This window comes from Diceros bicornis, chromosome 16 (assembly GCF_020826845.1).
Source record: "Diceros bicornis minor isolate mBicDic1 chromosome 16, mDicBic1.mat.cur, whole genome shotgun sequence".
NCBI classification, from domain to species: domain Eukaryota; kingdom Metazoa; phylum Chordata; class Mammalia; order Perissodactyla; family Rhinocerotidae; genus Diceros; species Diceros bicornis.
The window spans coordinates 58,548,723-58,563,186 of NC_080755.1; the positions used below are offsets into that span (position 1 = coordinate 58,548,723).

The 14,464-nt window shown below is 42.3% G+C and overlaps 1 protein-coding gene across 3 annotated transcripts in view; it reads right to left on the reverse strand.

Moving 5' to 3' along the window:
• Positions 1-14,369, reverse strand: part of TMX3 (thioredoxin related transmembrane protein 3) — a 40,758-nt gene extending 26,389 nt beyond the window's left edge. Inside the window, exons 1-4 of one of the 3 annotated variants that reach the window (XR_009222469.1) lie at positions 14,226-14,369; positions 13,127-13,181; positions 7,073-7,112; positions 5,459-5,582 (exon numbers count right to left, since the gene is read on the reverse strand). Coding sequence is in view for 1 of the 3 variants with exons in the window: in XM_058557282.1 (XP_058413265.1) it covers positions 5,459-5,582; positions 7,073-7,112; positions 13,127-13,181; positions 14,226-14,271 (265 nt within the window). In the remaining 2 variants the exon portion in view is untranslated. Of the gene's footprint in view, positions 1-5,458; positions 5,583-7,072; positions 7,113-13,126; positions 13,182-14,225 lie in introns of those variants that run through there. The other 2 variants (XM_058557282.1, XM_058557283.1) reach the window with 2 other exon arrangements.
• Between the last annotated feature and the right edge of the window lie 95 nt (positions 14,370-14,464).

The following is a 14,464-nucleotide window of genomic DNA, read 5'->3' on the forward strand; positions in this document are numbered from 1 at the left end:
TTTAAAATGAGAAAACATGCGGAAAACAATCTAGCAGAGTCTGGCACATAGAGATCCTTAAATGCTAGGTCCATTTCTTTTCTATTCTTGATCCTGATCTCATCGTTAGGTAATCATCTGGTGACACATCAATGTCCAGATAATATTAACAAGAACTAGCATGTGTGGAATACCTTATGACTGGCTTTAATATACCTCCCACTACACCTCAAAACAATTTTGTGAAGGGGGCAAAGGGTGCTAATGCTATTTTTCAGATAAAGAAACTAATATTAGGGAGATCTGGTAACTGGTTTGAGAGCAAGCATTGATTAGGTAGCAGGGCTGAGACTGAAACTCAAGGCTGAGTTTAAATTTATTGTTCTTTTCTTGTATTAGACAAGAACGGTTTGTTTAGAAACCTAAGATCAATTCCTGCACAAATTGAAGACTCCATTGTAACATGAATAACTTCCCCTGAAGTCTGTAATTTTAAATGCTCATAAAATGAGGTTAAACATGAAGCCCCCAATTTCATTTCTCCTTGAAATGATAATAACTTTATGGTAGAGATAAGTTTCAATGTGAATCCTGGTGATCTTGGATTCTGGGCCTAATTATGCCCCTAACTTTGGTGTTTGAAATTACTCAAAGTTATTTCACCACTACCTACCTTCTGCGACTTCATCTATACAATAGGAGGTAGGAAGAAGAGAGCAGCTGGACTTAATCTGAAGTCATTTTCAGTTCAAAATTCTGTTTTTCTTAGTATTTGTTGAGTATCACTATGTATCTAACATGAAAAGGAAATAAAATATAGCAGCGGTTCTCAAGTGGGGGCGATTTTGCCCTCCAGGAGACACTGGGCAATGTCTGGAGACATTTCTGGTTGCCACAACTCGAGCAGGAAGAGAAGGGTACTACTGGGATGTAGGGAAAGAGGCCAGGGATGCTGCTAAACATCCCACAATGCCCTCCCCAAAACACAAAGAATTATTTGGCTCCAAATGTCAATACTGCCAGGGATGAGCAACCCTGAAATATATACACTGAGCAAAAGGGCTTATAGTCTAGAAAGGTAAAACTAATTTGCAAATATAATCTGCGAACAAGAAATCAGAATAAGAATATTATTGGCCAAATGCTGCTGCAAGTTTACACATCAAAGAGAAGTAAACCATGATCTTTATCATAAAATGACGTCACACTTAGGTTAAAGAACAAACAGAATTTCAGTGGTTTCATAATGGAAAAAAGTACACCATTACACGTAGCATCATAACATATTTTAACTTCTGAATAAGAAACAATTTTAGTACTCATTTTTGAAGAGATATGTACAAAAAAGAGAGGTTAAAATACATATCTGAATTTACATCCGATAATATACAACCTTTTATGTTGATAAATAATATTATTAGTTAAAACCACGCATTGAGAAATTTTTGGTACAATTCCAAACAAAGGGCAGGATAAATCACGACAGTTCAAATTTCTCTAGTTGAAGAATTCTATACGCCAAGATTCGTTGGACTGAGCGTGAGGGCTTTTGTTCCTAATCACTGCAATTATGTGATTGGGAAATAAGCTACCCTCAAATACTCTAAGAGATATTCTACACTTCAGCACTGAATAATTCTATCCCACCCCAAACCAAAATCCCATAAACGACTATCTACCCATCAAAACAATACTTTAATTTGTGGTTCTCCAACTTAAGTGTGCAGCAGAATCACCTGAAGTCCATGTTAAAAATACAGATTCTCACGACCCAATCTCAAAGACTTTCATTTGGTAGGGCTGGTGTGGGTCTTCAGAATCTGAATTTATACTGGACACTTCAAGTAATCCTAAGGCAAGTAGTCTGCAGACTAAACACTGAGAAAGACTGATGCTGTGACTGCTTGAAGAGCAACTTACGGGGGCGGGTAGAAGAGATACCTATACAACAGCCAATTCTTTAGTATTTTATAATTAGACCTAAAATAATGTTGACAGCTAGCTTGAAAAAAACTTCTATTTCTTCACCTGTTTGATTCCAAGTTCTACTAAAATGCCTATATTGGAGCTGTCAAAGTATTTAAGGAAATTTTAAGAATTATATGCCAAAAATCTACTTGTAATCTCTAGACAGTAGTTTTTGAATACTTTAACTTTTTTTTAAATACTAGGAAGATAATATTTCTTTTCTCCATAGCACATAAAACATCTCCTTGATTCTGTAACAAAGTGGAAAGTGTATCCATCACTAACCTCAAACACTAAATAACACCAATTTACTTACGTTTATTGGTTATTTTTTCTCTCTCCCCACTAGAACATAAATTCCATGAGAGTAGAAACTTTTGTCTGTTTTGCTCATGGACGTATCACCAATGCCTAGAATGTGCCTGGCACATCCCGGCATACAGGAAGCACTCATTAAATATCTGCTGACCGAATGCTGACTCTACAACTCTCTGACAAAAGAATGACTTTTCAATAAACTATGTTTATATGATCCAAGTAGTCACAGGGATTTACAAGCACGCATCACCATGCAGGTTGGGGTTTGGGGTGGGAAAGTAGGTGGAGGAGGTTTATTCCATATAAAGCACCTATCACAATGCTTGGCAGAGGGTGGGCCTCAGTATATACGAGTTCCCCTTTCTCTTTTCCCAAAGCCAGATGGTTTGCTTGAGATAATGTGCTATGCACCTTCCATAGAGGTTTTTTCCTCCTATTAATTCAATATAATGTATTACACAATGCTAAGTGAACAAGATAACAATCATACATCAGAAGCAAAAAGGTAAACCTCTTAATGGTTTATGAAAAATGAAATGAAAAAAAGTCCCACCATAAAGTACCTAAAAGGCTACCTACCATACATGAAGTCTTAAGACCTAAAAGAATACTACTGCTTTTTAATCACAGCATTAAAAACACTTTCTCCTCTAAGCTACTCAGGCAAAAAGTCTTGGCTATTTTTTCCCTAATCATAGTGCCACCTAATCAACAGTGGTACACAGGGGCACTTAATACAAACTAAATAATAAACTAACAAATTAGGTACTGTAAAAAAGAATTTGACTTGATGTAAAGTGCTATCCCTGTAGAATCACACGAATAATCCACCACTAAGATTTTTACTGATTTATAGATACTATTTTTCTTACTGATTATTTTTTTCCATACTCCCACATTCCTTTAAACATTATTTTACTTTATTATTCCATTGAATGATTGACTTGATCACAACAATTTGCCATGTGTAAGATTTTATTGCACTTGGTTTGTTGTTCTTTCTCCCTGTATTAGACTGTAAGCACTTCCAGGACAAGAAGGCTTTGTTTTGGTCTTTCTTTAATCTCTAGAGACTAGTACGGGGCTTGACAAATGGTAGTTACTAAATATATACTGATTGAGTCAGTATGAATGAATGACTATATGAATAAATGTACGTGTACGCACGTCCAATCAACACATAATGCCTAGACACAAAAAGTTACTTTCGTGAGCAATGGCAGAAAGGAATAATTTCTTAAACATTGTTAAAAGTTTATTTTAAGAAATGCCAACTCAAGCATATTACTCTCTCTCTCTCTCCAATAACTTCCTGCCACTGATCTCTTCTCCTCTCCAAGTTTCAATAATTAATTTGTGACAATAAATCCAGCTCTAACATCTCACCTGCACTCCAGTTCCCTATTCCCAAACATCAATAAAGGAAAATACCATAAATTCAAAACAGCTGCTAACATGAAAATGCACACAAAATTAATTATTCTTTCCCATATAACCAGTAGCAGTGTCGTTCAGTAACTACACTAAGATTCTTATATGTACTATTATTTTCGATTGTTGTTCTTTATACTACAGAGCCAATCTATCACATCTGTGACTTCACCCTTGAAAATGTCTGTAAAAATTCCTGTTTCCTCTTGACTCCACTGCTGGTACCCAAGTCTGGGCTCCCAGCATCCTACACCAAGATGCATACAAAGGTCGACTTAGATGATCTTCTTGTCTCTAAATGCTCTTCTTTTCTATCCTATATGTTGCTGCCACAAACATTTTTATCAAGTCACCTGCCTTCTCAAAAATATGTATTACTTCTCAATTGACAACTGATAAAATCCAAACACTTTGTCTGAACTGGGAGGCCCTTAAAATCTGGTCTTATCCTTTAGCGTGTAATACAGGGTAGCCACTGTGCCAAGAACTGTGAACGTGAAATACTAATACAATCCTCACAACCTTGAGGATTATCACTCTCCCGTTTATAGACCTGGAAGCTAAAGTTAAGAGGTTAAGCACTTCCCCAAAGCCACAAAAGTAGGACATGACAGAGTCGGGATTAAAATATAGGTCTGTCTTGTTCCAAAGTTGTATCCTGAGTACGCAATGCTGATTTCCTAAAAAGAAATACACATTACGTACTCCCACTTTCTTCATTAATTAAAGGAAAAGAGAACCTACATTTATTGAATACTACAAGAGACTTCACATGTGCTACATCACTCAAATCTAAAAACAAACAATAAAGGATGCATTACTAATAAATATTTACCAATGTGGACATCAAAGCTTAGAGATGTTAACAAAGAAACTTTCCCTACGTTACATAGCAAAAGCAGCAGGCAGAGTCAGGAATTGAATCCAGGTCTGCTTTCTGAAGCCATGCTTTTTCCAAATTTCTATGATACATCATACTTCTCTAAACTTAATTTCTTCTTTTCTCAAACCCTTTGAGATAGGCATTGGTAAACTTTTTCTGTAAAGGGTCAGATAATAAATATTTTAGGCTTTGTGGGGTATACAGTCTCTGTTGCAACTAGTCAACTCTGCCCTTGGACCATGAAAGCAGCCACAGACGATAGTGAACCAAGAGTGTGGCTGTGTTCCAATAACGCTACTTACAAAAACGGGCGGCGGGCCAGATTTTGTCCATGGGCTGTAGTTTTTTTGCCAATCTCTGCTTTAAGACATTGTATTCTCTGGTACATACTTATTAAGCTCATTTTTACCTCTAAGATTTTGCTCTAATATTCTCTCCAATGTGAATACTTTTCTGATGCTCACTTGTATTTATCCTAACTCAACTCATCTTTCAAGTTCCCATTTACTCCTCTACTATGTCATCTCAGGCTACTCAAACAGACAACAAACCTCACTCTCAATTCACAAACCAACATCAATAGTTTAACAGTCAAATTTCTGTATTTATGCCTCAGGGAAACTGATCATCTCAAGTGGGCTCAAAGTAGGAGCAATGGCTTACACTTCTTTGTTAGGCATACGATTAACATATACTGCATATTTAACATTCAATGGCTAATTCATTTAACTGTAAAGTGTACAGTTTTAAATTATTAAGATAACTTTAATTTTACATAACCAAAAAAAAATTTCTTCTTCTTACCTTGAATACTGCTTCATGTAATTAAAACATTTTCATTATGAGAATGGTAAAATAATAAACTGAGTAAATGCTTACTAGAATAGGAAGTAGCATCCATCTTTCCAACTTTAACTGGAGAACCAATGCTTTTCATCTCAAGACCAACTTCATTCCAAATCGGTTCCAGTTTTTTACAGTGGCCACACCATGGTGCATAAAACTTGTTTAAAAAAAAAAAAGACAACCACGAAAATGTTGTATTACTGTGGATATCAATCTTAATTTTTAAAGAATCGCTTTGACTAAATGATCTGATAATAATCTGTTTTAGACAGAAAGTCTAAATATAGTTTTTAAAGTGGTTATATAATAAAAGATAAAACACACATAAACCTAGACAGGTTAACTCCTAACACATCCTCAACACTGATACTACCGTAAGTTCATTTAAAATGACTGCTGATATCTATTTAAAATAGAGATATGAGGGGCCGGCCTGGTGGCACAGTGGCTAAGTGCGTGCACTCCGCTTTGGCGGCCCAGGGTTCGCAGGTTCGGATCCCAGGCGTGCACCAACGCACCATTTGTCAAGCCATGCTGTGGCGGCCTTCCATATAAAGCAGAGGAATATGGGCACGGATGTTAGCCCAGGGCCAATCTTTCTTAGCAAAAAGAGGAGGATTGGCATTGGCTGTTAGCTCAGGGCTGATCTTCTTCACGAAAAAAAAAAAAAATAGAAATACGATTTACAATAAAAACGTCTTTGCTTCCAAGTGAGTGTGTCTACACATAAAATGAAACCACCAAGTACATATACACACCTCATATGCACACCCCCTAAGGGTTAATGAACAACATCCATCTATCTCTATTACAGAAATTCCAACACAGCAGGTGCCTTTGCTACTTCAAGCATCACCACTGGTAAGACACGGGAGATCATTAAGATGCCTGGCTTGGCATAGGGACAAGTCAGGCTGACTAAATTAAAACCACAGTTCTTCCTTCTCCAGAACCATCAGATGACTGGGGACTTAGTGCTTAGGTCCTCTAGTTAAATGATGTCACAAACTGCTTGGCGCACTTTCATGAAATGAGATTTATCTATTTTTCAACATTATACTGTGGAAATGTTCAAACACACACAAAAAGAGAGAGAAAGAATTAAACAATGGGCCCTAACGCCCATGGCCTGGCTTCAATGACTGTCAGCTCTGCCATTATTACTCCCTCTCGTTTGCTGCCACTGTACTTGTTTTTCACTGAGGCACATCAAAACGAATCCCAAACATTACACGGTTTAAATACATTCCAAACTTGAAAGTGAGGAAAGGAAGATGAAAATTTAATTCTGTTCACTCTTAAGATGAAAATATGATTTTGACTGCCAAGTGATACTAATATACTTAATCTCTTGGATAATATGAAAAAATGAGAGTGAATTCTGCAATAAAATCATACTTAATCTCCCTCAGACATAAACTGCAAGTTGATCTCATCAGAATTTCATCAAAAACAGGTTCCCCTGCCAGGAACCTTAAAGCTCTGAGGTTGATTTTAATACAAAAACCCAAACCGTACTACCTAAGAAAACAAATTTAGTAATATACATAAGCACTAACCGCATATTACCATATTGGGGTGGAGAATAGAAAATAACACTTAGAATGGTAGGGGTGGTTAATTGGTACAAAAAATTTACATACTCACATCTACAAGCCAAATGTCATCTTTTCGACTGTCTTTAAACCTAAAAAACAACAAGAAAACAAATCTCTGATTGTACATTTCCACTTTGCAATTGAATAGTATAGGTGAGGATAATAAACTGATAAATACAGAAGCACAGAACAAATTCTTTAAATAAATTTTTATGTAAAAGTTTTACTCAGTGACCTCTAAATTTTATCCATTAAACATCGTAATAAAAGAAGAGGACTGATAAAGTAGTTAGGAATAAAGAATCAAAAAAAAAATTAAAGTAGGACTTGGTAGAAACACAGATATACGCCTCAGCTCCTAGCCCCTCTATTCCATTTACACCTGTGCAGTAAAGTTAACACAGCAAGCCTGAGGCTGCCATCCTTAAAAAGGTCTGCTTGCAAAACTGGCCCTCACTTGGCATCCAGGAGGGCCAATTTTAGGAGGGCTCCCACCATTGTTCCTACATTGTACAAACAATGTGGTTTTGTGACAAACAGTGCTTTCCTTCTGAGAGTCTGAAATTTGGGTACAGGCTAGGCAGAAGGGTGCTTACATGACCAACCCTCAATCATAATCCCTGGGCACTGAGTGTCTAATGAACACCTTGGGAGATAACATTCCTCACATGTGGTCACAACTCCTGGTGGAGGAATTAAGCACATCCTACATGACTCTACTAGGAGAGGACTCTTGGAAACTTGTTCCCAGTTTCCCTCAGAATTTGCCCCATGAGCCATTTCCTTTGTTGATTTTGCTTCATGTCCTTTCACTGTAATAGATCATAGCTGTGACTTCGACTATAGGCTGACTCCTGTGAGTGCTCCTAGTAAATAACCAAACCTGGGGGTGCTTTTGTGGACAGTGACACAATACAAAGGATTTTCCTAAAACACAGTTCTGATCATGCCACTCTCATTTGACACCTTCTAGGCCCTCTCCTGCCACCTACAAAAAAAGGACAAATTGCTACTCTTAGTATCTGGTTCCAACACATCTTTCCACTCAAATACGAGCACCCTATGATTTCCAAGACTATGATGTTTATCACAGCTAAGTTCACAATGTTTATCTGACTTTCTGCATTCTTTCATGTTCAACTCCTATCCAGCTAAAAGCATCACTCCATAATATCTTCCTAAATTCTTCACAGCTGCAGTCAATCTCTCCATATCACCCTTATCCTCTTCATGATTATCAATTTCCACACATTGTAGTTATCCAACCACAAATATGCTAATCCAGGGAAGAAGTATATTTGTTTCATCTGGCTAGTGTCTTGCACAGTGATCTATATTCAATATCTACTGGATGAATGACAAAAGTTTTCTATGGGAATATTTTAATAAGATTTTTAAACCTGTAATTAAGACAAAGAGAGTATATCCCCCATATCTGAGCTCTGAGGTCCAATGGTGTTCACATCTATCCACCTGCAACACAGCCTGTCCTGTACCATGGGCAAGGATAGCACCCTTATTCAATCCCCCAGGTTGGTAAATCCAAATATTTTGGCTTTGCTCACCTTGAGGTTTAGTAAAAAGTTTTATTTTATATACTGATATGCATCCCATGGGGCTACCCATCAGCTGATTAAGCCCCTCCTTTAACTGTTCATTAAAATGCTCAACTACCTCTGTGGATTAGGGATGATATGGAGCACGAAGAGTCTATTGTACGCCCCGTGACTGGGCCCACTGATATGTAGCCTGGGCTGCAAATCCAGGGCTGTTATCAGATGCCGTGTTCTCAGGGAAAACGAACAGGAAACAAATATGGTCTTGCAGGGCCTGGATAATGTGGCCTGAGTCAGTGGAATGCATGGGGACGGCTAGACCAAATCCAGAGACAGTGTCAATGCAATCATGATCCAGGGGAACAATATGGATGGAATCAGGGGTCCAACATGTTCTATCTCATGAGAACGCCCTGGTCCATTGACATGAAGTAACAGTGGCAGTCCGAGCATGCCAGCCCAATCTAGGATGGTATCTGAATTTTCATGGGCCATCCTCTTGTGGATCCAGGAGGCAATTAGTTGCACATCTGACTGCTCTGAGATGAAGAACAATTCAGTTTCCCCATTTAGCTGACAAGCATGGCATGCTCAATGGTGATGTTCCCTTTGTCAGCAAAGGGGCCTTTCTGGTGAGTATCCATATACACAACAAAACGTTTATTAGAAGGAGAACCAATCTTTTATCCAAATGTCTCGTCTTCACCGGGATCCTGTTTTATATGCCACACAACCAAATAACCAAGCCATTAGCCACAGCTCATGAGTCAGCAAAAATACAGCAGGGCTCATTCGCTGGGGCTGGAGCGAGGAGCAGGAGGCAGGGGAACAGTGAGGCAGATAATCTTACAGTCTTCCACACTGCATGAAACTGCCTATTGCGCAAACGCCCTTTACCATGCCTGGTGAAGGACAGGTCTCTTTCAGGTTGGAAGGCAGCCACACCCATTTCCACCCCAGGACAAGTTAACCAGGAGGAGCCATCAGTGAACCAGGCCCATGGGTGGTCCGAGAGGTCTCTACATCTGGGTCCCCAGTGGGCCAGAGGAAGCAGTGGCTCCTTGTGTGTTATTCCTGGGAGGTGGAGGGGCACTCATGAGACGTTTTCATGGAGCTGTGAGATTCCAGCTGGGCTACTGTATGTGCCATTTCCACTTCACTAGAGATTCCAGAGCTGTCGCTATTCAGCAACATGACTGGAATTTCTGCTCTTGAGCCTCCTACTGCCCTCATCCACCAAGGCCCAACAAATCAATAACTGCCTCTCAAAGGGCAGGTTATCTCGCAGCCAACTCAGGGAGCTTACCGGTCCATGCTGGCCTGTGGTGTTGTCCTTCTACCATGGGCTCCAGTGAACTGAGAGGTTTCTGAGACATGTAACTCAAATGAGAGATGTGGATCACTGGGGCGCAGGAGAGGGGATGCCTGGTGGTTAGGGCCCTACTCAAAGGCAGTGGCCTTTCTGGTAACCCAGCAGATGGGTACCATCAAGATCCCTGCATAGGTTATAAGAGCATCAGCAGCCAAAGAGGCCCATCAACTCCTGGGCCTCTTTTTTTTGGGGGGAGTCAGAAGGGCCAAAAGTTTGGAAATGATCTTCTCTGGAATGAAATGTTATACTGCTTCCCAGATTACACCCAGAAATTTCAGTTGAGTACAGGTTCTTGTCCCTTGTCTGCATTAACAGCACAGCCATGTTGCCACTTGTGAGTCACTATGGTGTCCAGTCCTTGTTGGGCAGTGCCCTTGCCTAGGCCCTTTAGGAGGTTATTATCAACACAGTGGAAGGCCAGTGCTCCCTCTAGGAGGAGCTTTTCCAGGTCATGGCCTACCCATTTATAGCAGATACGTGGGGAATTTAGATAGCCTTGTAGAAGGACATTAAAGGTGTGCTGGAATCCATTCCACAGGAAGGAAACTGATCCTCATTGGCCCAGTAGAGAGGGATGCTAGAAAAGGCATTTGCAATATCAAATGTTGCAGACCAAGCTTCCTCCAGCAGCATCTTCCCGATGTCAGGTACCACCAGTGTCAAGGGTGGCACTATGGTACTAAGCTACCTATAATCAATGGTGAGTCTCCAGGTACCCAAGGCCTTGCGCACAGGCCACATGGTGCTAGTGAATGAGGAACAGTCTCACAGAGCACTATGGCTTCCTCCAGCTCAGCAATTGGGGCAGTTATTTCTTTTACTCACCAGGCAGCCAATATTGTTTGGGGAGGCAACGGCACTAGGAGCTGGTAGTCTGGTAGGTTCAGTCTTCTACATGCTCCACTAAGATGGCCCTAACTGCAGCAATTCCCACTGGGGCTTGGGGACAAAGGTGACCGAGAATGCACATGGATAAAACCTCTATACTAATAACATATTCAGTAGTAGGGGCCCGAAAGTACTCACCCAGAGCCAGGCCACGGCCAGGGTGCTGGTAACGGTTGTCACAAACTCAAAACCAGAGAGTATTACATGTATCCTCCTCATGCTGGTAGCAGGGACTGTAGGGATCACACTCATCTGTGCACTGATATGCAAAAGGCCCAAGAAGTGCAATCCTTCCCCACCTCTCCAACAAACTCTGACCTTGGCATAGGATCTCCAGCCCCCAGTGCGGACAGAGGGGCCTCAACTTAACACATCATCAAGGTCTGGGTAAAGGTTTCGGGGCTCTCCGACTCATCTCCAGACTCACTGGGTAGAATGAAGGGGACAGTACTTACAATACTCACAGGGCTGTCATCGTGCTGACTGTAGCGGGACCACCATCAGACCCCGCATGCTTGGTACCTGGCCATGAGGTCGTTGGTGAACAGCCTATTAATCTTCTCCTTTGAGACCCCATTATTGCGTAATCAGACCTGGAGATCTTTTCGGAAAGGCTTTTGCATGGGTCCCCCAGGAGAGGGTGCCCAGTTCTCACTCTTATTGTCACTCTTTGTGTTGGTCAATCTTTGCTATCTTGGTGGTGGCTGCTTTTTCCATGCCTGGAAATTTGTCAGCTGAGACCTGAATTGTGTCACAGACCAAATGACCTGACTTCATGAGGAGGCTTAACTCAATCTGGTAAAAAGCAGGACCAGCAAGGACAAACCTAGAAATCCCAGTGTGGTTAACAGTCTCATTATCCACCGTCCCTAATCCCGCACTGTACACCCAAGGATCACCCGGGCGGCTGCAGGGCCACTATAGCCTCTGTGAGGGGGCCAGATATGTTATTCGGTGACAGGAAACTCATCATGGGTGGACCAAACCTGTCCGAGTCCACACAGCACCCAGCTGAGGAAGGTGAGGGTCTTGGGTGTCTGCACTTGCTCTCCCCCTTCCTCCTCCTCCTCAGACAAAGTCACGCCTCACGCCTTTAGGGCATGCTAAAGGAGGAGGTCTGTAGTGTCACACGCCTCAAGGTACCACTAAGTTTAACAAGATTACCTCTGTGTCAACAATAGTTCTCTTTGGAATCAAAGAGTTTCTGCAAATAACCTGCTAGCACTCCCCAGTACCCATTAGTACTTGGCTGGTGCAGTGCCCCATGGGACTCGCAGGCTTTTTGCTCTTCCAGAACAGCACTGTGCTCAAGTGACCACCTTGCTGCTGCATCAATTTTGTTGTGTAGAGGTGGTTAATTAGGACAACAGTCTAACTAAAAGGAACCATCAAGCCTTTTATCACTTACTGTGACGATGCAAGCCAAGAGGCAAAAAAAGGCACCAGCTCCTTGGCGTTCCATTTTTCAGAGTGGAACAGGCACAGCCAAGTGTCAGGTGAAGGCAGTACAGACCGAGGAATTCATCCCACTGCTGAGGAGCACTGAATCAGAGGCTGCTGCCTCTTTATGGACCCATGGGCAGAGGGAGGGAGAAGGAAAAGGCATAGGAGTGGAAAGGTACTGAGTCCAAGTGGAGAAGAGCGCCTCAGCCGAGCCCCTCAATTAGGAGGTCTCAGCAGAGGAGCCTAGAAAATGCCTTAGGTAAGGTGCCCAGTAAGGAGGCCTCCAAAAGGGCAACGAGGTTAGGAATGCAGACATCCATGAGCATGGCTGGCCCAGGGGGCCTGAGTCTATGACTACAACTCCCTCCAGAGACTACAGTACACCAAGTCTGATGTGGGGACGGCAGCTTCTCCCTTGAGGCCTGCTAGGAAAAGCCTTGTAATTGCCTTTGGTCAGGACTGAAAGATCACACATAGGAATCTGGTCTATAAGCAAGGCCTTGTGATTAATGCTGTGGTACTGAAAAGATAAATATACAGTGTGGTTACAGAATTTCAGCACCCACTCAGTAGTGACTAAAGCAGAAAAACATAACAAGTACACAGTTAAATGATAAAATAGAATATAGAAGAGTATGCCACAGTTTTTTGATCTTAAAACTGTTAGTAAAACTCTGAGCATAACCCCATTTTGTCCTTACATAGCACTGAGGGCAGCTCCTGCCACAAAATGAGTGCTGTCAGCACTGGTCATTACTGTCTCTATTAAAAGATTATATTTAAGCAAATATTCAGATAACATTAGAGTTGAAAGAATATACTATTTAAAAATATGTATACTCACGATTCATCTAAATCTTCTACAAATCCTTTACAGAAAGCCATATCAAGTAAAACAACTGGAAAAGAAAAGAAAAAACAAAATATACACAACACAGTTAAGTGCTGATTTATCATTTAGCTTGTACTATACGCTCAGTCACCCATAAAATGTTTTTTGATTTTTTACAACCTAACAAAAAATGCATCACTGATTCATCCCAGAGCACAAACGATGTAAGCATAAGGAGTTCATCCATTGAATCAACATTTATTCTGCATGCAACCATTGTGACAGGCAAGTTCTATGTAGGCTGGTAAGTCTAAGACATAGAAGTTCCTTTCAAACATATTTTTTCTCTCCTCCTAATTTTTCCTGTTTACCATTCCATCTTTTTGGAGTAGAAATAGAAATCGTTCTTCTATATTCTCCTTTTTCTCTAGTAGCAATTACCGCCTCAGTATAAACTCCAAATGCCATTCAAAATACTATTATGTTTTTTTCCCCCCAAATTGACTGAGAGAAACAAAATTGAGCTCCACCTCTAACACTTATTACAGAAGAGCGTCTGGCACGTAGTGGGAAGTAAACAGTGGCTGAGTGAGTGAACACACCACAGTGAGGACCACGGTGCCCCACGCTGGCAGGAGGAGGCTGAGAAACGCCACCACGCACTCAGATCACTTCTCACACCGCACAACCCCGGCGACCTGCCCGTGATCTCTCTGTCCTCGGCCATCCCTCTTGGACCCTGGGTGGGTAAAAATTCTTCAGACGTGACAAAACTCGGAAGCTAAAGCCAGAGCAAGGTTTGGCCACAAGCTGGGAAGGCGGCATCACCCTTCACGCCGATCAATGGAGTCGGCGCTCCTGAAACTTCCTGCCACTCGCAGCAAAGAAGGAACGGAAGCCAGCCGCATCTTCCCGGCGGCGGGCCCGGGTCCCCGCAGAGCGGGTGGGGGCAGGACCCTAAGGCGTCCGCTCAGTTAGGCGGGCCCGGGAGCGGAGGAGCACTGGGGCAGAGCCCGCAGCCTCGCCCCAGCGGGGCCGCAGACCCCTGCCCAGGCCCGATCCCTCCGGGGAAGGGTCCCCGCGCCCGCCCCATCGCCCGCGCGGCCTTTACCTGTGGCGCAGAGCCGCAGAGCAGCCCCGCCTTTCCAAGCTGCCATGCTCGCCGCAGGGGAGCGGTCAGAGCCGACTTGGCGGAGAGGAGAGAAACACCGGCGGCCGCCGCCTGCGCTCTCGGAAAGGGAAGCGGGCCCGTCCGGGCGCGGAAGGGAAGCTCCGCGCTGAGGGCGGGGGCGGGGCAGGCCGGCCTCCGGTACCCTCCCAGGACCCGGCCGGCCTCCGCCTCTGAGCATG